Source organism: Oncorhynchus mykiss, chromosome 13 (assembly GCF_057628025.1).
Source record: "Oncorhynchus mykiss isolate SJ-2025 chromosome 13, ASM5762802v1, whole genome shotgun sequence".
Classification (NCBI taxonomy): Eukaryota; Metazoa; Chordata; class Actinopteri; order Salmoniformes; family Salmonidae; genus Oncorhynchus; species Oncorhynchus mykiss.
In genome coordinates this window covers 31,808,271-31,831,346 of record NC_143034.1, presented here as the reverse complement: position 1 = coordinate 31,831,346, position 23,076 = coordinate 31,808,271, and the positions used below count along the sequence as shown (strand labels likewise).

Below are 23,076 nucleotides of genomic sequence, written 5' to 3'. Positions count from 1 at the left end.
ACACAAGTTAGATACAAACATTTAAGCTCATGTCTAAAATAGAAATAGGGACATATAACCAACCATTAGATAGTCTACCATTGAGATCGTTGTATACAGAAAAGCAAACCAGAAAGACCAACATGCAACAAATCATCATTGGCACTTCCACAGCCGGGTTGCCCCTCCCAGCACTGGTATGTGGTTGAAGTTCCGGTTGTCTACATGCCCAGGCTTTGACTAGCCTACCCCAGGACCCTTGTAGCCCACCCCGATGGGACGGGAAATGATTTTGGACGGTGGGTAGCACGGCAGCGCCAGGGAGGGGGTTAGGGGTTGAAGGGCTATGCCTGGCTTGTGCAGGTGCCCTTGTCACTCAGATGGGCTCTGAAGGTGTGCACACACTTGACTCCCTCACGGCTCTTACCCCAGGACAGCTGGGTATTTGCACAGCCTATATTTATCCTCCATTGGCCCCCTGCATAGTGCTGCGCACAACAGAAAATCCCGCCGATATCTTTGTTTCTGTAACAGTTGCTATATTGGCTTCGGCTGAACATCTCGCCACATCCCTGACCTAGATTGTATGTTTGCTGTTCTGGACAGTATTCATATGTAATAAGTTATGTCAATATCCTGTTTTACAGTCATTCTTATTTTTTTGAACCATCTGTTATGATTATTTAGGAAGGCAAACAAGGTGAGCAACAGTGGAAAGCAACCTTTATGTACACATATACATAGATCTCCATTTCTCCTTGATCTATGTAGACTACTAGCGAAAATATACATACATTTTTTATTCCAACAGATGGCAAAACCCATGGAGGATCACTTAGAGAGCACCGTCATCCTAGAGATGACAGAGGGGCAGGAACTGTCCTAGTGGTTGGTATTTCTCTCATTAAGATGTGAGGCTATAATAATGTGAGGCTAACCCTAACCCTAACCCTGAAAGAACTTCACTGAGGCTGCATTCATTGTAGCTGGGGATTTGAACAAAGCTAACCTAAGATTAATACTCCCTAAATTATATCAGCATATTGAATGCACAACACGAGCTGCCAGAATTCTGGATCATTGCTACTCGAACTTCCGCGATGAATACAAAGCCCTGCCTTCGGCAAATCTGACCATGAATCCATTTTGTTGCTCCCAGCCTATAGACAGAAACTAAAATAGGAAACGCCCATGCGCAGGTCAATACAATGCTAGTCTGACCAATCGGACTCCATGCTTCAAGATTGCTTCGATCACGTGGACTGGGATATGTTCCGGATTGCCTCAGACAACAACATTGATGTATACGCTGACTGGGTGAGCGAGTTTATTAGCAAGTGTATCGGAGATGTTGTACCCGCTGTGACTATTAAAATCTTCCCTAACCAGAGACCGTGGATTAATGGCAGCATTCGCGCAAAACTGAAAGCGCAAACCATCGCTTTTAATCATAGCAAGGCGACCAGAAACAGACCGAATACAAACTGTGCAGCTATTCCCTCCGCAAGGCAATCAAACAAGCAAAGCGTCAGTAGAGACAAAGTAGAGTCGCAATTCAACGGCTCAAACACGAGACGTATTTGGTAGGGTCTACAGTCAATCACAGATTACACAAAAAAAAACAGCCCCGTCGCGGACATCGACGTCTTGCTCCCAGACAAATTAAACAACTTCTTTGCTCGCTTTGAGGACAATACAGTGCCTCTGACACGGCCCGCTACCAAAGCCTGTGGGCTCTCCTTCTCTGTGGCCAACGTGAGTAAAACATTTAAACGTGTTAACCCTCGCAAGGCTGCCGGCCCATGCGGCATCCCTAGCCGCATCCTTAGCGCATGCACAGAACAGCTGGCTGGTGTGTTTTCGAACATATTCAACCAATCCCTATCCTAGTCTGTTGTACCCACATGCTTCAAGAGGGCCACCATTGTTCCTGTTCCCAAGAAAGCTAAGGTAACTGAACTAAATGACTTTCGCCCCATTGCACTCACTTCTGTCATCATGAAGTGCTTTGAGAGACTAGTCAAGGATCATGTCACCTCCACTCTACCTGATACCCTAGACCCACTCCAATTTGCTTACCGCCCCAATAAGTCCACTGACGATGCAATCGCCATCTCACTGCACACTGTCCTATCCCATCTGGACAAGAGGAATATCTATGTAAGAATGCTGGTCATTGTCTACAGCTCAGCATTTAACAACATAGTACCCTCCAAACTCGTCATTAAGCTTGAGACCCTGGGTCTCGACCCTACCCTGTGCAACTGGGTCCTGGACTTTCTGACGGGCGCCCCAGGTAGTGAAGGTAGGAAATAACTTCTCCACCCCACTGATCCTCAACACTGGGGCCCCACAAGGGTGCGTTCTCAGCCCTCTCCTGTACTCCCTGTTCACCCATGACTGCGTGGCCATGCACGCTTCCAACTCAATCAAGTTTGCAGACAACACTACAGTGATAGGCCTAATTACCAACAACAACGAGACGGCCTACAGGGAGGAGGTGAGGGCCCCCGGAGTGTCAGGAAAATGACCTCTCACTCAATGTCAACAAAACAAAGGAGATGATCGTGGACTACAGGAAACAGCCCCCCCCCCCCATCCACATCGACAGGACAGTAGTGGAGAAGGTGGAAAGTTTTAAGTTCCTCGGGCGTACACATCATGGACAAACTGAAATGGTCCACCCACACAGACATCGTGGTGAAGAAGGTGCAGCAGCGCCTCTTCAACCTCAGGAGGCTGAAGAAATTTGGCTTGTCATCTAAAACCCTCTCAAACTTTTACAGATGCACAATCGAGAGCATCACCGCCTGGTACGGCAATTGCACCGCCCTCAACCCCAAGGCTCTCCAGAGGGTAGTGCGGTCTGCACAACGTATCACTGGGGGCAAACTACCTGCCCCCTGGACACCCACAGCACCCGATGTCACAGGAAGGCCAAAAAGATCATCAAGGACAACAACCATCCGAGCCACTGACTGTTCACGCCCCTATCATCCAGAAGGGGAGGTCAGTACAGGTGCATAAAAGCTGGGACCGAGAGACTGAAGAACGGTTTCTATCTCAAGGCCATCAGACTGTTAAACAGCCATCACAAACATAGAGAGGCTGCTGCCAACATACAGACTCATATCTATGGCCACTTAAATAAATGGACTTAATAAAGTTATATCACTAGTTACTTTAAATAATGCCACTTTAATAAGGATTACATATCCTACATTACTCATCTCATATGTATATACTGTATTCTATACCATCTACTACATCTTGCCTATGCCGCACGGCCATCACCCCTTTAGATTTGTGTGTATTTTGTGTGTTTAAGGTAGTTGTTGTGAATTTGTTAGATATTACTGCATAGTTGGAACTAGAAGCACAAGCTTTTCGCTACCCTCGCATTATCATCTGCTAACCATGTGCATGTGACCAATAACATTTGATTAGATTTGATTTACTTCACACGCAATGCTGTATGTGTGGCATTAGCAATGTAGCCACATTTTGTTGTTAGCAACAAGGGAGTTTTAGCAACAAGATATTCATTGAGTTTTTCTCCATAAAGACTATTTGAAAATAAGTTTAGGCTTTTTCTTTTGTGATCAGAGTTAAGGAGTGTGAGTTGTCTGTAGTTTCGCCAATGAGTTATTTTTCAAAAATGTACAGTTGAAGACGGAAGTTTACATACACCTTAGCCAAATACATTTAAACTCAGTTTTTCACAATTCCTGACATTTAATCCTATTAAAAATCCCTATTTTAGGTCAGTTAGGATCACCACTTTATTTTAAGATTGTGAAGTGTCAGAATAATAGTAGAGTGATTTATTTCAGATTTTATTTATTTCATCACATTCCCAGTGGGTCAGAAGTTTACATACACTCAATTAGTATTTGGTAGCATTGCCTTTAAATTGTTTAACTTGGGTCAAACGTTCGGGTAGCCTTCCGCTTCCCACAATAAGTTTGGTGGATTTTTGCCCATTCCTCCAGACAGAGCTGGTGTAACTGAGTTAGGTTTGTATGGCCTCCTTGCTCGTACACACTTTTTCTGTTCATTCCAACAAATTTTCTATAGGATTGAGGTACGGGCTTTGTGATGGCCACTCCAATACCTCAAGTTTGTTGTCCTTAAGCCATTTTGCCACAACTTTGGAAGTATGCTTGGGGTCATTGTCCATTTGGAAGACACATTTGCGACTAAGCTTTAAATTCCTGACGGATGTCTTGAGATGTTGCTTCAATATATCCACATTATTTTCCATCCTCATGATGCCATCTATTTTGTGAAGTGTACCAGTCCCTCCTGCAGCAAAGCACCCCCACAACATGATGCTGCTTCACGGTTGGGATGGTGTTCTTTGTCGTGCAAGCCTCCCCCTTTTTCCTCCAAACATAACAGTGGTCATTATGGCCAAAATGTTATATTTTTGTTTCATCAGACCAGAGGACATTTCTCCAAAAAGTACAATCTTTGACCCCATGTGCAATTGCAAACCGTAGTCTGGCTTTTTTATGGAGGTTTTGGAGCAGTGGCTTCTTCCTTGCTGAGCAGCCTTTCAGGTTATGCCTATATAGGACTCATTTTACTGTGGATATAGATACTTTTGTACCTGTTTCCTCCAGCATCTTCACAAGGTCCTTTGCTGTTGTTCTGGGATTGATTTGCACTTTTCGCACCAAAGTACTTTCATCTCTAGGAGACAGAACGCGCCTTCTTTCTGAGCGGTATGACGGCTGCATGGTCCCATAGTGTTTATACTTGTTTGTACAGATGAACGTGGTACCTTCAGGCGTTTGGAAATTGCTCCCAAGGATGAACCAGACTTGTGGAGGTCAACAGTCTTGGCTGATTTCCCCATGATGTTTGAAGGTAGGCCTTGAAATACTTCCACAGGTACACCCCCAATTGACTCAAAATATGTCAATTAGCCTATCAGAAGCTTCTAAAGCCATGACATAATTTTCTGGAATTTTCCAAGCTGTTTAAAGGCACAGTCAATTTAGTGTATATGAACTTCTGACTCACTGGAATTGTGATACAGTGAAATATTCTGTCTGTAAACAGTTGTTGGAAAAATTACTTATGTAATGCACAAAGTAAATGTCCTAACCGACTTGCCAAAACTATAGTTTGTTAACAAGAAATGTGTGGAGCGGTTGAAAAACAAGTTTTAATGACTCCAACCTAAATATATGTAAACTTCCGACTTCAACTGTAAAAGCCAGCTCTGTGTGGATAGAGACCACCCACACTGACCACCAAATGTATCCATGATAGGCCTACGTCTGATGGTACTCAACACTATGTATCTAATAAGACATTGTAAGTTTGGGTATCTCTAAATAACCTGCACAACAGTTTTCCTTACTTTAGTAAGGGTCTGATACAAAGCAGAATGATTGATGCTACGTTCAGCCCTGCGTTTCTTGATGTCTTTCTGACTGCTCCGCTATTTAAAAGCTTCAATCAGCCAAGGTCTCTTGCCCGAACACACACACACACCCTTAGGACAATCTTGGCTAGATTCTCTGAAGCAAATGTGCCCACTCCATAGTTAGCTCACCTCTGGGCCTCTGGGAATTTCATCATGTCGACTGGTGCAGGCACTTTAATGAACAGGTGGAAATGCCGGGTTGGGACTCATTTTGTAAACATTCTTGGCTGACCCCTCCTAGCTATAAAGAATTAAGGGATTTACGATGTTAAGCTTGGCGCATTCCCGAACCAACGGCACAGTCAGACAGTGGTAGTGCTCCTTACATTAAGCTATGTGTTGTATTGCTTTTACAAGCTTCACTCAACTATTCCCTTTCCTGTCAATGAGTTTATTTCTCACTCAGTGTGATATTGACTCAACATTTAGTGTGAGTCATCACAGGTTAGTGTAGTGGGATCAAAGCATCAGTTGTCATTCAATGGTCGGATAAAGCCGGGATTCAATCCGATCGCCCCTTTTTGGCTATGCACCATTTAAAGGCAATGTTACCACAGTCGCGGAGATCGCATTCAAAGTAAATGCTGCAGATGTTTGCAAAATTGGAAATTACCTTTTTAAATGTCAACCGTGCTACAAAACGGATCTTCCGTGGTCCAGGTCCTGTTTTGATTGGAGTAAATGATAACTGCAGTCATTATAGAGTGTATTTTAAGGCCTTGGAGCTAGCCTTGTTAGAGCTGGGACTCAGGGGATACTGCAGCTTCAAGAGTTCTTAGTTGCTGAGGAGCTGGCAAACACCTCAGCTTGGGGGAGAGAGACACCTCATCGTTTAATTACTGTGGGGATGTAGCTGGATTGGGACTTGTGGTCAGTTGTGGTCAGTCTGAAAGTGCTCGACTTAGTTTATCTTATTGTTGTGCTATTTATTGTAGCATATGCTAATCCTCACACTATTGGGCTTCTGAAGCCTCAATATCTCAATTAAATAAAACAAGCAGTTTTACACACCAGGAAGGCTTGTGGTTTAAGAGGAACATTAGCTGACCACATTACAAAGATGACTTTTGCTTGGTGACATGGCTAACCGCTAAGTGTTGAACCATGACCTTAACAAGAGCTAATTGACCCCCTTCCACCAAACCCAATCTCTCAGGCCTGTTCCAACAATCCAAATACTGTTTTTAATACTGTGTGATAGCACATATTTCTCGGTCAGCAGTTAGTGTGTATCCGTTTTAACAGTAGTTATGGACACAGACAATGTTTTAAAGTGCCACATTGGTCGGTGTTACATTAAGTCGCCTCAGACATTGGATAGAGAGGTTCAGGGTTAGCATAGACACAGACAGTGCAGATTTTCAGGTCCAACCTATAAGCCGTCTCCATGTTATCTTGTCTTACCTCCAGGTAAGCTGATGGGGCCACAACCCTTTCCATTGTAGTCCGCCTCACTGATGTAGATGACCTTCTTACACAGCCTCCAGAGGCCAAAGTGGGCCGCCTCACACGTCGCGTTCACCTGCTCCACCCGCGGGCTCAGCACGGCCCAATGGTCCGTCACCACCGCCGTAAACATGGACGCCATACCCACCAGGATCACAAAGAACGTCATCTTCACCTTCGTACGCTTGTGCATGGTGCAGTTTGTACGTGGAAACACTGACCAGAAAATGGACAATGAAGAAGAAATGCGTAGTGCCGAGGTCCTCACTTGGATCAGACTTGAAGGGACATCAAACTTCTGGGGACATCGGACTTCTGGGGACGTCGGTGGTGGATTTCCGCGGGCTTCGCTCCTTTAACAGCCACACAGCCTTCCACAAATGTCTCTCTCTTCCCCAGCCTACACCCTCCCACGCTCTCTCTGTTGGATCTGTGCCTCTGGTTTGAGGGAAAGGGGTCAGTTTTGTTGTGCCCTAGTTTTCACGGCCCTCTCCCTTCTCTGACTGTGTCGACTGAGGGGGGCCTGTGTGCCTCAGACTACAGCTGTTAAGGTGGATCAGGAAAGTTGATGACCAAACCGACTGCCATGGTGTGGTGTGGAAGGAGGGGGGCTGCTGCTATAAATGTGAGCGGTGATTCAAGATGTCAGGCTGTCTTTATTGGGTTACATCGGAGTGGGCATGTGTAAAGTGCCATGATAAGGGACGTAAATCATTTTTATCTCCCGGTACTTACTCTAATATATTCAACACACTTTATTTGGCAAACATCTCAGTGAACTATACATGTGCTGTGACACAAGTAAGTCTAGGACGAGTAAGTCTAGGACCTGCCATTTTTACCAGTTCATTTACAACTGCACTGGGGTACTGACATCTCATGTCCATCCTATGGCAATTTGTGGATGCTGTTTTAAAAGGATTTGTGTTGTTGCTATCCTCAAACTGCTTGGTCTGAGTTTCTATGTATCTCTAAACTATTTACAAGGACTAAATGTGTTTGTAAACAGCAGCTGTCTCGCTGCAGGCCTGAGAGTGGCTTTGACATCCCCTCAAGGAACTAGACTCCGGTATTGCCAATCCTGACATTACTGACTCTATGCCAAACTCCAGCACATATCAGATTGATAGTACATGGTAGTGAGCTTCACCAATGTCCAAAAAAGTAATAATACTTGAAAGTCTTACTTAAGCAGTTTTTTGTGGGGGTATCTGTTTGACAACTTGTACTCCGCTCCGCTTTTACTCGCTTTTCCTACAGAAAATATGTACTTTTGACTCCCATACATTTTCCCTGAAACAAAAAGTACCTGTTTCATTTCAAATGCTCAAGTAGAAAAGCAATATGGTCCAATTCACGTGCCTATCAATGTAACACAATAAACACAAATACTGCGTTTGCAATTGACTTTGGAGTATGTGCCCCTGTCTCTCCATCTGAGGCATAGGCAGAAATTGCTGTGTCTGGGGCCGAGTAAAAGTGTCTGGAGCTGGGCCAACATTTTCCAGCAAAAACATCGACATTGTAAGTGAAAATTTGTGCAATTGCATCACATAACACGTGATACATGTGACCAGGAAACACCACAAGTTTCCCTTGTCAAACAAGCCCGTTATTAGGCCTATTGCCAAGTAGGCAGCACCGGTTAAAACCGTTTACAACACCGCTGAAGAAACAAGCTGACCATCCGAGACCGACAGTAAACAAACATAATTAAATACACATCATAGGAGGAGCGTGAGTTTCTCATGTTTGGCGTAGCAGCTCAGCCCGAACTAGAATACATTGATTTAATCGAATCTAGGCCTGCGAAAAGGGGATACATATTGTACAATATGACATACATCTAGACAGGAGGAAAGTATTGCGCAAAACTTTCCAGTGGCACTGACTCGCCCAATGAAAACAGTGAATATGCGCACTCAACAGGCATATGTCCGACGCTCTCCGCTGGTGCCAATAGATTAGTCCTGGTACACCAGTTTGTTGTAGCCTACTAACGGGAATAAACTACAGTACGTTTTACAGTTAAATCATTTGAAAGGATCAATCAGGAAGAAATGTGCCTTGTGTTTATCCTGCGATTGAATTTTGAAATATTGAGATAGGCTAGGGCTGTTTTTAGATGCTTTTCACTGACAATATTTCATATTTGCCGGGCGTGCGCTGACCAAACTGCAGGCTTCCCTGTAGCCTAGGTGCTCATGATTTACCATATGACTGCGATTTAACCAATTAGGTCCCAGTAACTTCTTACTGCATATGCAATGTTTCTGATTAGTTAGGGGACAATACAACCAGCGAATCAAGTTCATTTATTTCATTTGAATTAAAAAAATATTTATATTTTAAACCAGCGGTGGGCCTGTATTCAACCTAGCATGGCCTGGGCCCAGCCATGCCCCGCCCTGGCTTGCCTCTGTGTAAAAAAAATATTATAAAAATATATATATGCGTAATATAAGGAATATGAATTACTTTTTACTTTTACTCAAGTATGAAAATGTAGTACTTTCCCCACCACGGTACATAAGTACATTTAAAACCAGATAGTTTTAGGCTTTTACTTAAAAACTTATTATGGCTGGGGGGCAGTATTGAGTAGCTTGGATGAATAAGGTGCCCAGAGTAAACTGCCTGCTACTCAGGCCCAGAAGCTAAGATATGCATATTATTAGTAGATCTGGATAGAAAACACTCTGAAGTTATTAAAACTGTTTGAATGATGTTTGTGAGTATAACAGAACTCATATGGCAGGCAAAAACCTGGGAGAAAATCCAACCAGGAAGTGGGAAATCTGAGATTTGTAGGTTTTCAAGTCTTTGCTTATCCAAGATAGTGTAAATTTGGTCCGATTGCACTTCCTAGGGCTTCCACTAGATGTCAACAGTCTTTAGAACCTTGTTTCCGGCTTCTACTGTGAAGGGGGAGTGAATAAGAGCTGTTTGACTAAGGGGTCTGGCAGAATGCCATGAGCTAAGTCATGCGTGCGGTCGTGAGAGCGAGTTGCGTTCCTTTTCATTTCTAAAGACAAAGGAATTGTCCGGTTGTCAAAGGAATTGTCTATACATCATTTGACATGTTTCTACGAACTGTAATGGAACTTTTTGACTTTTCGTCTGGACTAAGTGCCTGCGCCTCGTGAATTTGAATTTGTGAATTAAATGCAAGAACAAAAAGGAGGTTTTTGGACATAAATGATGGACTTTATCGAACAAAACAAACATTTATTGTGGAACTGGGATTCCTGGGAGTGCATTCCGATGAAGATCATCAAAGGTAAGTGAATATTTATAATGCTATTTCTGACTTCTGTTGACTCCACAACATGGCGGGTATCTGTATGGCTTGTTTTGGTGCCTGAGCGCTGTACTCAGATTATTGCATGGTGTGCTTTTTCCGTAAAGCTTTTTTGAAATCTGACACAGTGGATGCATTAAGGAGAAGTATATCTATAATTCCATGCATAACACTTGTATTTTCATCAACATCTATGATGAGTATTTCTAATTTGATGTGGCCCTGCACTTTCACCAGATGTTTATTTAATGCAATATATTTCTGAACATAAAGCGCCAATGTAAACTGAGATTTTTGGATGTAAATATGAACTTTATCGAACAAAACATACATGTATTGTGTAACATGAAGTCCTATGAGTGCCATTTGATGAAGATCATCAAAGGTTAGTGATTCATTATATCTCTATTTCTGCTTTTTGTGACTCCTCTCTTTGGCTGGAAAAATGGCTGTGTTTTTCTGTGACTAGACGCTGACCTAACATAATCGCATTGTATGCTTTTGTCGTAAAGCCTTTTTGAAATCGGACACTGGTGGGATTAACAACAAGTGTATCTTTAAAATGGTGTATAATACTTGTATGTTTGAGGAATTTTAATTATGAGATTTCTATTGTTGGAATTTGGCGCCCTGCACTTTCACTGGCTGTTGTCAAATTGATCCCGTTAACGGGATTTCAGCCGTAAGAAGTTTAAGTAGTATTTTACTAGGTGACTTTTATCTGTACTTAGTCATTTTCTATTAAGGTATCTTTATTCAAGTATTTGAGTACTTTTTCCACCATTACCTGGGATAATTTTCTGCAGTTAAAGTTTTTGATTTATAATATGCTTTCCCTCATATTTAGCTTAATCACATTTTGATTGTTTTCCAATCTAATAATGTTGTACTTTGAATTACACATTACAAATGTTTTTCATTGTTAATGTATCACTGTAATGTGAACAACTAAAGTATGAAATGCTACTGGTGCACAGTTATTAATAATTTTACTTCTAAATTGCTGCTCCCACCACAAGTGCTTTGTTGTAACACTGGCTGAGATGATGCCTTGGTCAATCAAGTTAACCTTTACATGGCTAATTACAATAGCCAATGTGGTTAATGAGTAGAAGTCTATTTGTAAAAGTATACATGAAAAACATAAATAGACTTTATTTGTAAAGAAAATATAGGAATTCTAATTCAAAAACCATTTAATTGATCATGCTAGAATACTAATAATACAATGGCGTTTGGTCAACTACATCAAATGTACAACATTTACGATTAATTAGAATTTGAGAAATATACATAAAATGTAGTAAAGATGTATTCAAAGTATCTTTGTTGTGCTCTATATCTAATATACTAAGAATATAAGTACAGAAAAGTGTCCCAATTTAGATCATTTTCAATGTATTTAATATACATAAATGCTAATAAAGTTAATATTAAATGTATAAAAAAAATTATATTTAGACCATTTTAAATACACTAAAGTATATTTATTACAGATACTTAAATATATGAATGAAGTATGATTTAAGTATATTTAAATATGTATTTTTCTGCTTGGGTTGTGATCCCACCCTGCCGCTACCCTTTAACAGTAAGTTCAGATTTGTTACGATGTTTCTGTGGCTGAAATAGACTAATCCCCTAATTTGAAGGCATGTCCACATACTTTTGGCCACGGAGTCTATATAAATTCACATAAACTTCATGTTAGTATTTTTCCTGAAGCACAAAATGCATTGTTATGATTGAAAACAATTGTTGTATTCAACACACTGAAACCAGACACATACTACAGTATCGTGAAGATTGCCTCGAAAAATTTCTTTTTTTTGCTTGTTCTCTGAAACTGAGCCTTTATTTTATACTATCTACAAAATCTCCACTTCAGGTTGTTTTTCATTGTTATCTTAAAGTAAAAGCATAATAACCCTTTTCGGAATTGAGGGAGAAGGAAAAGAAGAGACTTCAGCTTAGCACAGCAAACTTCTTTGTATGTTAATTTCTAAACCAAAACACAAAAGAGAGGGCAAGGAAGCATTCAACCACACTTTCAGATTTGGTATCAATTGCGGTAGAACAGTATCTGACATTTACGCCTTCTGAAATGATACAGTCCTCAAACATAATCAGATGAATAAAAAAGTACCCTCACACATGGATGTATTCTACAGAGTGATTAGGAACAGAACACTAGGGGATTGAACTCCCACTATGAAAAATGTCAGCCATTTTGAAAATGAGGATTCAAGCTTTTAAGAAGGAAAAATGTATTGGGATGGCAGTGCTTTTTTCCAGTTCTGTGTTTGAGCATTCAGACAATATCTTGGAAATATAAATGTGGATGAGTACAACTCTTTGGTGCTCTCAACTCAATCAAATCACGCTTCAGACAGGGACATTACCTTTTTTATTCAATTAAAACAAATGTTCAAAGACACTTGGAATCAATTACAGTACATATATTTTAGAGGGATGCCTGACAGAGATTTCAGTGGAGCTACTCTCATTCATTCTGTATTCTCACTTTCATGTGCCCCAATAGAGTTTTCAGAGATTAGCCAAAATAAGGCCTGTAGCCTAATATTATCTTCCCAGAATAACATTACCTTAAGGTAGCACTGGCTGTTACCAAGACAATGGCAGACATCAATATCTACATTGAGAGAAAAAAAACATCAAGCAGATGGATACACTTTTCTCCCTGTTTCTCCCACGACTACTGCCTGTTCTCCTACGACTGTGTGGCCAAATACGACTCCAACAACATCATAAAGTTTGCTGATGACATGACGGCGGTAGGCCTAATCACCGACAGTGATGAGTCACCGCCCTTTACCGCAAAGTGCTACAGAGAGTGGGGGGACGGCCCAGTACATCACTGGGGCCGAGCTCCCTGCCATCCAGGATTTCTATACCAGGCTGTGTCAGAGGAAGGCCCGAAAGATTGCCAATGACTTCCGCCACCCAAGCCATAGACTGTTCACTCTGCTACCGTATGGCAAACGGTACCAGAGCATTGGTTCTCAGGCCAACTTCTAACCCCAAACCAGAAAACTGCTAAATAGTTAATTAAATGGTTACCCATTCTTTCTGCACTGACCCGATCTTGCACTGACGCTATGCACACAAGACTATACAGTATATACACTCACTCACACACACTACACTGACACTCTCACACAAAACCACACACATTCACACCCATATGTTTGTCTATGGAGATTGCATGGCATTGTACTCGATTTTACACACCTGTCTGCAACAGGTGTGGATGAAATAGCTGAATCCACTCATTTGAAGAGGTGTCCACATACTTTTGTCTGTGTATATACAGTGCATTCAGACCCCTTGACTTTTTCCACATTTTGTTACGTTACAGCCTTATTCTAAAATTGAGTAAATTGTTTTTTTCCTCATCAATCTACAAAAACTATTCAGAACCTTTACTCAGTACTTTGTTGAAACACCTTTGGCAGTGATTACAGCCTCAAGTCTTCTAGGGTATGACGCTACAAGCTTGGCACACCTGTATTTGGGGAGTTTCTCCCATTCTTCTCTGCAGATCCTCTCAAGCTCTGTCAGGTTGCATGGGGAGCGTCGCTGCACAGGTCTCTCCAGAGATGTTTGATCGGGTTCAAGTACGGGCTCAGGCTGGGCCACTCAAGGACATTGAAACTTGTCCCGAAGCCACTCCTGCGTTGTCTTGGCTGTGTGCTTAGGGTTGTTGTCCTGTTGGAAGGTGATTTTCATCAAGGATCTCTCTGTTCTTTGCTCCGTTCATCTTTCCCTTGATCCTGACTAGTCTCCCAGTCACTGCCGCTGAAAAACATCCCCACAGCATTATGCTGGCACCACCATGCTTCACCGTAGGGATGGTGCCAGGTTTCCTCCAGACGTGAAGCTTGGCATTCAGGCCATAGAGTTCAATCTTGGTTTAATCAGACCAGATAATCTTGTTTCTCATGGTCTGAGAGTCCATTGGGTGCCTTTTGGCAAACTCCAAACAGGCTTTCATGTGCCTTTTACTGAGGAGTGGCTTCCGTCTGGCCACTCTACCATAAAGGCCTGATTTGGTGGAGGGCTGCAGAGATGGTTGTCCTTCTGGAAGGTTCTCCCATCTCCACAGAGGAACTCTGTCGCTCTGTCAGGGTGACCATCGGGTTCTTGGTCACCTCCCTGACCAAGGCCCTTCTTCACCGATTTCTCAGTTTGGCAGGGCGGCCAGCTCCAGGAAGAGTCTTGGTGGTTCCAAACTTCTTCCATTTAAGAATTATGGAGGCCACTGTACCCTTGGGGACCTTCAATGCTGCATAAATGCTTAAGTACCCTGCCCCAGATCTGTGCCTCAACACAATCCTGTCTCAGAGCTCTATGGACAATTCCTTTGACCTCATGGCTTGGTTTTTTCTCTGACATGCACTGTCAACTGTGGGACCTTTATATAGACAGGTGTTTGCCTTTCCAAATCATGTCCAATCAATTGAATTTACCACAGGTGAATCCAATCAAGTTGTAGAAACAAATCAAGAATAATGAATAGAAACAGGATGCACCTGAGCTCAATAGCTCAGTCTCACAGCAAAGGGTCTGAATATGTATGTAAATAAGGTATTTCTATTTTTTATTTTTAATACATTTGCAAACATTTCTAAAAACCTGTATTCACTTTATCTATATTGAGTATTGTGTGTAGATTGATGAGAAAAAATATTGAATACATTTTAGACTAAGGCTGTAACGTAACAAAATGTGAAAAAAGTTGGGGTGTCTGATTACTTTCCGAATGCATTGTATAGTGTATCTACCTCAAAGACCTCATACCCCTGCACAGTGATATGGTAGTGGTACTCCCTGTATATAGCTTCATTCTTGTGTATCTTATTCCTTTTGTGTTACTATTTCTATTTGTATTTTTTCATATAATTATTATTTGTTTGTAGATTTTTTTTAAACTCTAAATCGTTGGGAAGGGCGCTCTTCTCTATTCTTAAAGCATTCCAAAATCATTAGCGGGAAGCTGTTAAGAATAACAAAAATATACAGTGCCAAGCATGTTGTGGTGATAGCCATGGACCATGGTTAAAGTAAATAATGATTGAATGTTCATGATAAAAATAAAACATTCTAATGAAGCTGTCTATCAATGTGAAGTTCAAATGAAAAACATACATGGAAAAGGAAGACTGCCAGTCACTGTTTTGTCTGTAATCTTATCCTCAATTGCTATGACTGACAGACCCAGACAAATCGTTCAACATAGATGGTGCAGCGGTGCTGTCACACAGTAGCTAGCTAACTAACAAACAGCTCAGTCATTGGCCACGTGGAACACAAAATCCTGTCATTTCTGTCTCCTTTAGAGGGGGAGGAAAAATCACTGGCTCACACTGGAGAGAACAAGCTTAGCTTTATCGTGGATGAAACTATCTGTGATGAGGGGAGAGAATTGTTCAAATTCATGGCTGACGAACAGACCAGGACGGCCACTACTTGGGAGACTAGCAACAGTGCTGAACTTTCTCCATTTATAGACAATTTGTATTACCATGGACTGATGAACATCATGGCTTTTAGAGATACTTTTGTAACCCTTTCCAGCTTTATGCAAGTCAACAATTCTTCATCTTAAGTCTTCTGAGATCTCCTTTGTTCGAGGCATGGTTCACATCAGGCAATGCTTCTTGTGAATAGCAAACTCTTTTGTGAGTGCTTTTTAAAAGGCAGGGCAGCTCTAACCAACATCTCCAATCTCGTCTCATTGATTGGACTCCAGGTTAGCTGACTCCAATTAGCTTTTGGAAAAGTAATTAGCCTAGGGTTTCACATACTTTTTCTAACCTACACTGTGATTGTTTAAATAATGTATTCAATATAGATTAGAAAATACAATACTTTGTGTGTTATTAGTTTAAGTCCACTGTGTTTGTCTATTGTTGTGACTAAGATGAAGCTCAGATCAACTTTTATGACTAATTTATGCAGAAATCCAGGTAATTCCAAAGGGTTCACATACTTTTTCTTGCCACTGTATTGGAGTCTGTTAGTAGACTTCCCTTCATTCACACCCTGTGAATGCTCGTAATGTCTTAATGCCTTTCGTGCTGTCACAGAATGGAGCATTTACAGGCCTATCAAGCCTGCCTCATTAGCTCAATGTGAGGGGGAACTGAATACCATGAACAATGTGGCGTTTGAGGGAAGAAGGTTGTGTACTGTGCTACACAGATGATTCAATTTAAAGGAAGTTGGCTCTGACTAGTGGCCTTTTAAGCCTTGTTCACACTGCAGGCTTTAATGCTCAAATCAGTTTTGTTTTCAAAACCTTTTTGGAATATTGACTGTCCAAACATCAAGTTACCAAACCGGATGCGTGTTCAGACAGAAGTCATTTGCTGACATGGCTACGCTAGTTGTCATAGTAACGGCGGGTGTGTGTGCAGTGGTGTAGGCTACTACTTCCTGTCGCTCAGAAGTTACGTAGCAAGTTAAAGTGACAACAATGCCTGCCATGGATGTTTCCCAGTTGTTTTGAATGTTCAAAATTATAGTGTAAGATCACTTGTCAACAGACAAAATTATCCAACTTTCAAAACAAGTCCTTTTTGGCTAGCCACAGCAGTCAACTAGCTAGGTAGCGGTCTAGCACATTCACTCATTTGTTGGCAAACAATCAACTAGCTAACGTTAGTTGGCTACCACATGTTCTTGTCAAACTGTCAAAAGTGTAGCTAAAAAGGAACAAGATATTTCAATTAACAGCCTAAAACCCACTTAAGGGCAAATAAATCAGATTTGACCGTTCCGACACAAGTCGCAGGGCCAGGAATCAGATTTGTATCTGACTTTAAACCCCCTACAGAGGTGGTTAGAAATGTGGCTTCAACTATACAATTCCATGTGCTTTTTGGTTGTTCAGACTGCAGGAAAAATAGCACATTCAAGGATATGCAATTTTTGGAAGATTTGAGTCACTTCAAACTGCTAATGTGAACAAGACTTTAGTTTTCCAACACATAAGGGAATGACATTTTCTCAAGTTGCTGATCCAAGGTTTTTATCCGCTCATGGTTAAGGTTAGGATTTTGGTAAGCTGATGCTAGATCTGTACCTACGGGCAACTTCTACATGGAGCTTGCCATACACACAGTCCTCCACAGAAGTACATGATTAAAAAGTAGATTCATAAACAACAAGACATAGCCTACAGTGTGATCTCACCTCTATTTTTGGACACTGATGACAGTCTTTATGGCATTAGACAAGATATAACAGCATAAATGCTTTTGTGTTAATATACCTAATAGGTAATGCTTCATAAAGGTGTAAATTAGTTGATACCAATACAGCTTCCCTGAGCAAAATCGAAAATAATATATAACACTCAATAAAGACAATGTCCATTTGATTGAAATAAATCTACTTATTTATATTGATTGGAATGTTATTCATGATAATGAGTTCAGTATTTTCATACATCCCCCTTACTTATTTTCAATCTACAACGGGTTTGTATTTGGATATTTACTAATAGTAAGAGTATGGCAGTGGTCAGATCAAAGTACAAACATACGTAGCGTACAGGTACACCAGTTCCCGCCAACACAAAGACCACAGAGGATAGATAGATAGATGAGGATCACATGACAGTTAGTGAGAAGGATTAGAGTTACAAAATGTACAAAAAAAAGTTTACCAAAATTCCCAGGTTTTTAGAAGATTTGCTATCTAGGACTGAAAAGGGTTCTTCAGCTGTCCCCATATGTGAACCCTTTGAATAACCCTTTTTAGTTCTAGGCAGAACCTTTTGGGGTTTTATGTATACTGAACAAAAATATAAACGCAAAATGCAACAATTTCAATGATTTTACTGAGTTACAGTCCATGTCAGGAAATCAGTGATTTTAATTTAATTCATTAGGCCCTAATCTATGGATTTCACATGACTGGGGCACAGGCATGGGTTGGCCGGGGAGGGTATAGGCCCAACCACTGGGGAGCCAGACCTAGCCAATTATAATTAGTTTTTCCCCATAAAAGGGCTTTATTACAGACAGAAATACTCTGTTTCATCAGCTGTCTGGATGGCTGGTCTCAGACGATCCCGCAGGTGAAGAAGCTGGATGTGGAGGTCAGGGGCTGGCGAGGTTATGAGGCCAGTTGGACGTACTGCCACATTCTCTAAAACAACGTTGGAGGCGGCTTATGGTAGAGAAATTATCATTCAATTTTCAGGCAACAGCTCTGGGGGACATTCCTGCAGTCAGCATGCCAATTGCACGCTCCCTCGAAACTTGTGGCATTGTGTTGTTTGACAAAACTGCACATTTTAGAGTGGTCTTTTATTGTCCCCAGCACAAGGTGTGCCTGTGTAATGATCATGCTGTTTAATCAGCTTCTTCATATACACCTGTCAAGTGGATGGATTATCTTGGCAAAGGAGAAATGTTCACCAATAGGGATGTAAACATATTTGTGCACAACATTTTAGAGAAATAAGATTTTTGTGCATGAAACATGGGACCAACACTTTACATGTTGCGTTTATATTTTTGTTCAGTATAGAACCCCTTCTACATGGGGTTCTACATGGAACCCAAAGTAAAAAAGGGTTCTCCTACAGCCCAAAACTATTTTGGAACCCTTTCTTCTAAGAGTGTAATCAGAATATTCAAAGTATGTTGAAAGTGTATAGCACCAGTTACTATGGCAAAATCAAACCCCTCCAGTGAGTTTTATCACTTGACAACATCAAAACAACAAGATATGACTACCATTTGTTGAGGGATATGCAAAACACATACTTTTCTTATCGTGTATCACAGAAGCATTGCTACTAAAGGTCTGGGTTTCTGTAGTCTTTGTAAATGGACTTATAGTAGCTTTACCAATGGTTTTCGAAATATTCCTTCAGCGTCCATTTCTCCTCCACATTCAAACGAAGACGGACGGCAATTTGTTATACCACAGAAAGACCACACTCCATCATATGAACTATGACCTTTCAACATGGAAGATAGTCTGTGTATTGTAGTTGCAACAATGATCCTGGATCATGTGCTGTCCAAGTGTTTCCTTTACAGTTTACTGAAGTCTCCTGTATCCTACCAAGTTCAGAGATGCATTCCAACCCTCATACGGGAGTCGTTCTCCTGTTGACACCCTCCTTCAGATCTTTCTGGAAGCAGTTGTGGACCTGCAGGAAGCTTGAGTCACGCTCTGGACTACAGTACCCAGCTATCCCACTTTTCATAGTGTCCCTACTGAGGGCGTACATGGAGATACCACCCATGGGCATCCCAAAGCTTGCTCCACTTCCTATGCCTGCTCCCCCTCCTCCTCCCATCTTAACCCCGACGGGTGAGGTCTCTCGGGACGGGTCGGTGGAGCGGGAACTGGAACGGGAGCGTCGCCGCCGGTAACGGTAACTAGGGATACGGGAGTAGGGCGAGGTGGACGAGGTGGTCTTGATGAACTCCCGCCTCGCCCGGCACCGCGTCTCCTTGTTCTTCTCGATGTAGATGTTGACAGCGAGAACGCCAACGGACTCCGCCACGATGAAGGACAGCGCTCCGAAGTAGAAAGACCAGCCGTATCCATAGCTACCCTTATTGTCCTCGTCCTTCTTGTCGCTGGGGTCACCGGCATTACTGGAGATGTAGACGATGATGCCGATGATGTTGCTTAGACCTGAGGAGATGCATCGAGAAAGAGGTAGAAATGCCTTGCCCATACAGTAGCTTAGTGTTTTCAAAAGTATATACAGTATATGTAAACATCAATATGTGGGTAATGTCTACTCCAAGGCAATGCTAGATATGCAAGGAATCGCCGCCATTGCAATGTTTTGAATAGCTGTGTGACGTCACCTACCTGCAGCCACAAACAGGATGCCGGCGCTGAGCAGGATGTTGTTCTTACTGCTGTAGATCCTCCCAGCCCCGACACACAGTCCTCCCAGCAACAACAAGATGTTGCTTAGGATGGGGAAGAGGCTGGAGGCCCGCACTATACCTGTATAGTACACAGCAGTTAGGATGGTTAGCATGTTTACAACGTTAGCTTTACTTTACTCAAGTATGAAAACTCTGTACTTTTTTTCACCACCGACGGCTCTATATAAACCCAGCACTTACGCCATCTGTCTCTCTCTCTCCATAGCTCCAATTACTGTCATGACATCGTGCAGTTATGGGCCAGGGCCAAGGGAGTTATGACAGATAAAGCACCCCTTGACCACTGACTACCATTGAGTATCTATGGGCATTGTGTGCTTTACACACGGTGATAAAGGATGAACAGACATCTGGATGTGGTGGCGGGAGACAAGCACTTACGTAAGATGTATTCCGAGCTGTCTGTGTCGTAGTTGTTATCTTCTGGGAAGTGATTGATCCGAAGACAGCTTCCTTTGTTGATTCCTGTGGAGTCCAAAGAACCACAGAAAGTCTGTTAGAAAAGAGTGCACACTTCAGACAGAAGGGTCGAGAAGTTGATTCTAGCTCATGCAGTTTTGTGGACATTTGAAACACGGCTAATGATTTTCATACAGTACCAAGACCAAATCCATATTGTGGCAAGAACAGCTCAAATAAGCAAAGAGAAAAGACAGTCCATCATTACTTTAAGACATGAAGGTCAGTCAATGCGGAAAATTTGTTTGAAGTTTCTTCAAGTGCAGTCGCAAAAACCATCAAACGCTATGATGAAACATGAAGACCGCCACAGGAAAGGAAGACCCAGAGTTACCTCTGCAGCAAAGGATAAGTTCATTAGAGTTTACCAGCCCTAAAAATTGCAGCCCAAATAAATGCTTCCCAGAGTTCAAGTAATAGAGACATCTCAACATCAACTGTTCAGAGGAGACTGTGTGAATCAGGCCTTCATGGTCAAATTGCAGCAAAGAAAGCACTACTAAAGGACACCAATAAAAATAAGAGACTTGCTTTGGCCAAGAAACCTGAGCAATGGACATTAGAACGGTGGAAATCTGTCCTTTGGTCTGATAAGTCCAAATTTGAGATTTGTGGTTCCAACCCCCGTGTCTTTGTGAGATGAAGAGTAAATTAAGAGATGATCTTCGCATGTGTGGTTCCCACCGTGAAGCATGGAGGAGGAGGTGTGATGGTGCTTTGCTGGTGATACTGTCAGTGATTTATTTAGAAATCAAGGCACACTTAACCAGCATGGTTATCGCAGCATTCTGCAGCGATACGCCATCCCATCTGGTTTGCGCATAGTGGGACTATCATTTCTTTTTCAACAGGCCAATGACCCAAAACACACCCCCAGGCTGTGTAAGGGATATTTGACCAAGAAGGAGAGTGCTGGAGTGCTGCATCAGATGACCTGGCCTCCACAATCCCCCGACTTCAACCCAATTGAGTTGGTTTGGGATGAGTTGGACCGCGGAGTGAAGGAAAAGCAGCCAAAAAGTGCTCAGCATATGTGGGAACTCCTTCAAGACTGTTGGAAAAGCATTCCAGGTGAAGCTGGTTGAGAGAATGTCAAGCTTGTGCAAAGCTGTCATCAAGGCAAAGGGTGGCTACTTTGAAGAATATAAAATGTATTTTGATTTGTTTAAAACTTTTTGGGTTACTACATGATTCCATATGTGTTATTTCATAGTTTTGTCTTCACTACTATTCTACAATGTGGAAAATAGTAAAAAAAGAAGAAGAAGAAAACCCTTGAATGAGTAGGTGTTTCCAAACTTTTGACTGGTACTGTATATATGTGTTAACTCCAATTGAGCATGGTTCAGATTGTTTAATAGTCAGAGTTGCAGGTGCTATTGCAGGGTACAGCGAAAATCTTAGGCTTCGAGCTCCAACATGTAGGGGAGCAGCAGGAGAAATAATGTCCATAGGGGGAGTAGCAGGTAAGTGAGAGTTGAGACAACACTATACTAATTCAATAATGGCTGTACATCAACCATGTCTGTTTTTTAGAAAAATATATTATGCCTCATGACATGTCACAGTGGAAGTGAAGCTAAAATGGTTCCCAATACTCAATGCACTTCTGTGTTGACCTGTAAAATCACTCACTAAGTAGAGAGATTAGAGGTTGCAGATTTGCCGTACATTGGGGTTGCTTAATTGTCATAATTAAAAATGACAAGACAAATTGATTGCCAAAGAAGAGATGCCTATTATAATGCTGATTATTTTGTTTCCCCACTGATTTTCATACGAAACAAATAATTTAACCTATGAATTATTTATTTAAAAGGATTCTCAATCTGCAAGAGACATTTTCTACCACTGCTAGGAAATTATGTATTCTAGTGGTTAGTGTACCACAGTTAGACAGTCCATTTTCAATATACACATCCCACCACTAGGGGCAGCGGCGGCCAGGCTAGGTCATTTTGATCACAGGTAGGGGTTGGAACCAAAATTATTTTCCAATCATTTAGTTCTGAACAGAACCATATATATTTTTTTCGTTCTGTTCCACTGTTCTAACCTGCAAAATAAAGATTTGAACCAGTTCGAACCAAAAAAGTTATGGTTTATATATACACACACACACACGTGTATATATATAATTTTTTATTTAACTAGGCAAGTCAGTTAAGAACAAATTCTTATTTACAATGACAACCCACTGTTTCTAGGCTAACTGCCCTTGTTCAGGGGCAGAACTACAGCTTTTTACCTTATCAGCTCAGGGATTCGATCTAGCAACCTTTCGGTTACTGGCCCAATGCTCTAACCACTAGGCCACCTGCCGCTATATTGTTCCATTCTATTCCTTTTTAAATCTCTGAAATGTTTACATTTAGTTCAACAAAATAATTCACCAATCAGTGCGGATAGAGCGGCTTGCTATGGAGTGGGCAATCTATAGTTGTTTACATGTGCGATGGACAGACAACTGTAGGGCTCAAGATGCGACAGAAATGTTGTGT

General features: G+C 41.7%; 2 protein-coding genes across 3 annotated transcripts in view; both read right to left on the bottom strand.

Moving 5' to 3' along the window:
• LOC110485985 (voltage-dependent calcium channel gamma-1 subunit) overlaps positions 1–7,493 on the bottom strand; it is a 38,929-nt gene extending 31,436 nt beyond the window's left edge. For both annotated transcript variants that reach the window (XM_021557255.3, XM_036940645.2), the window contains exon 1: positions 6,821–7,493. In XM_021557255.3, coding sequence (XP_021412930.1) covers positions 6,821–7,055 — 235 coding nt within the window. In that variant the 5' untranslated portion in view covers positions 7,056–7,493. The remainder of the gene's footprint in view (positions 1–6,820) is intronic.
• A 5,060-nt stretch (positions 7,494–12,553) lies between these two features.
• The window catches only part of LOC110485984 (voltage-dependent calcium channel gamma-4 subunit-like), a 29,976-nt gene continuing 19,453 nt past the window's right edge, over positions 12,554–23,076 (bottom strand). Inside the window, exons 2-4 of the mRNA XM_021557253.3 lie at positions 20,498–20,581; positions 20,034–20,174; positions 12,554–19,850 (exon numbers count right to left, since the gene is read on the bottom strand). Of these exons, the coding sequence (XP_021412928.2) occupies positions 19,294–19,850; positions 20,034–20,174; positions 20,498–20,581 (782 nt within the window). The 3' untranslated portion in view covers positions 12,554–19,293. The remainder of the gene's footprint in view (positions 19,851–20,033; positions 20,175–20,497; positions 20,582–23,076) is intronic.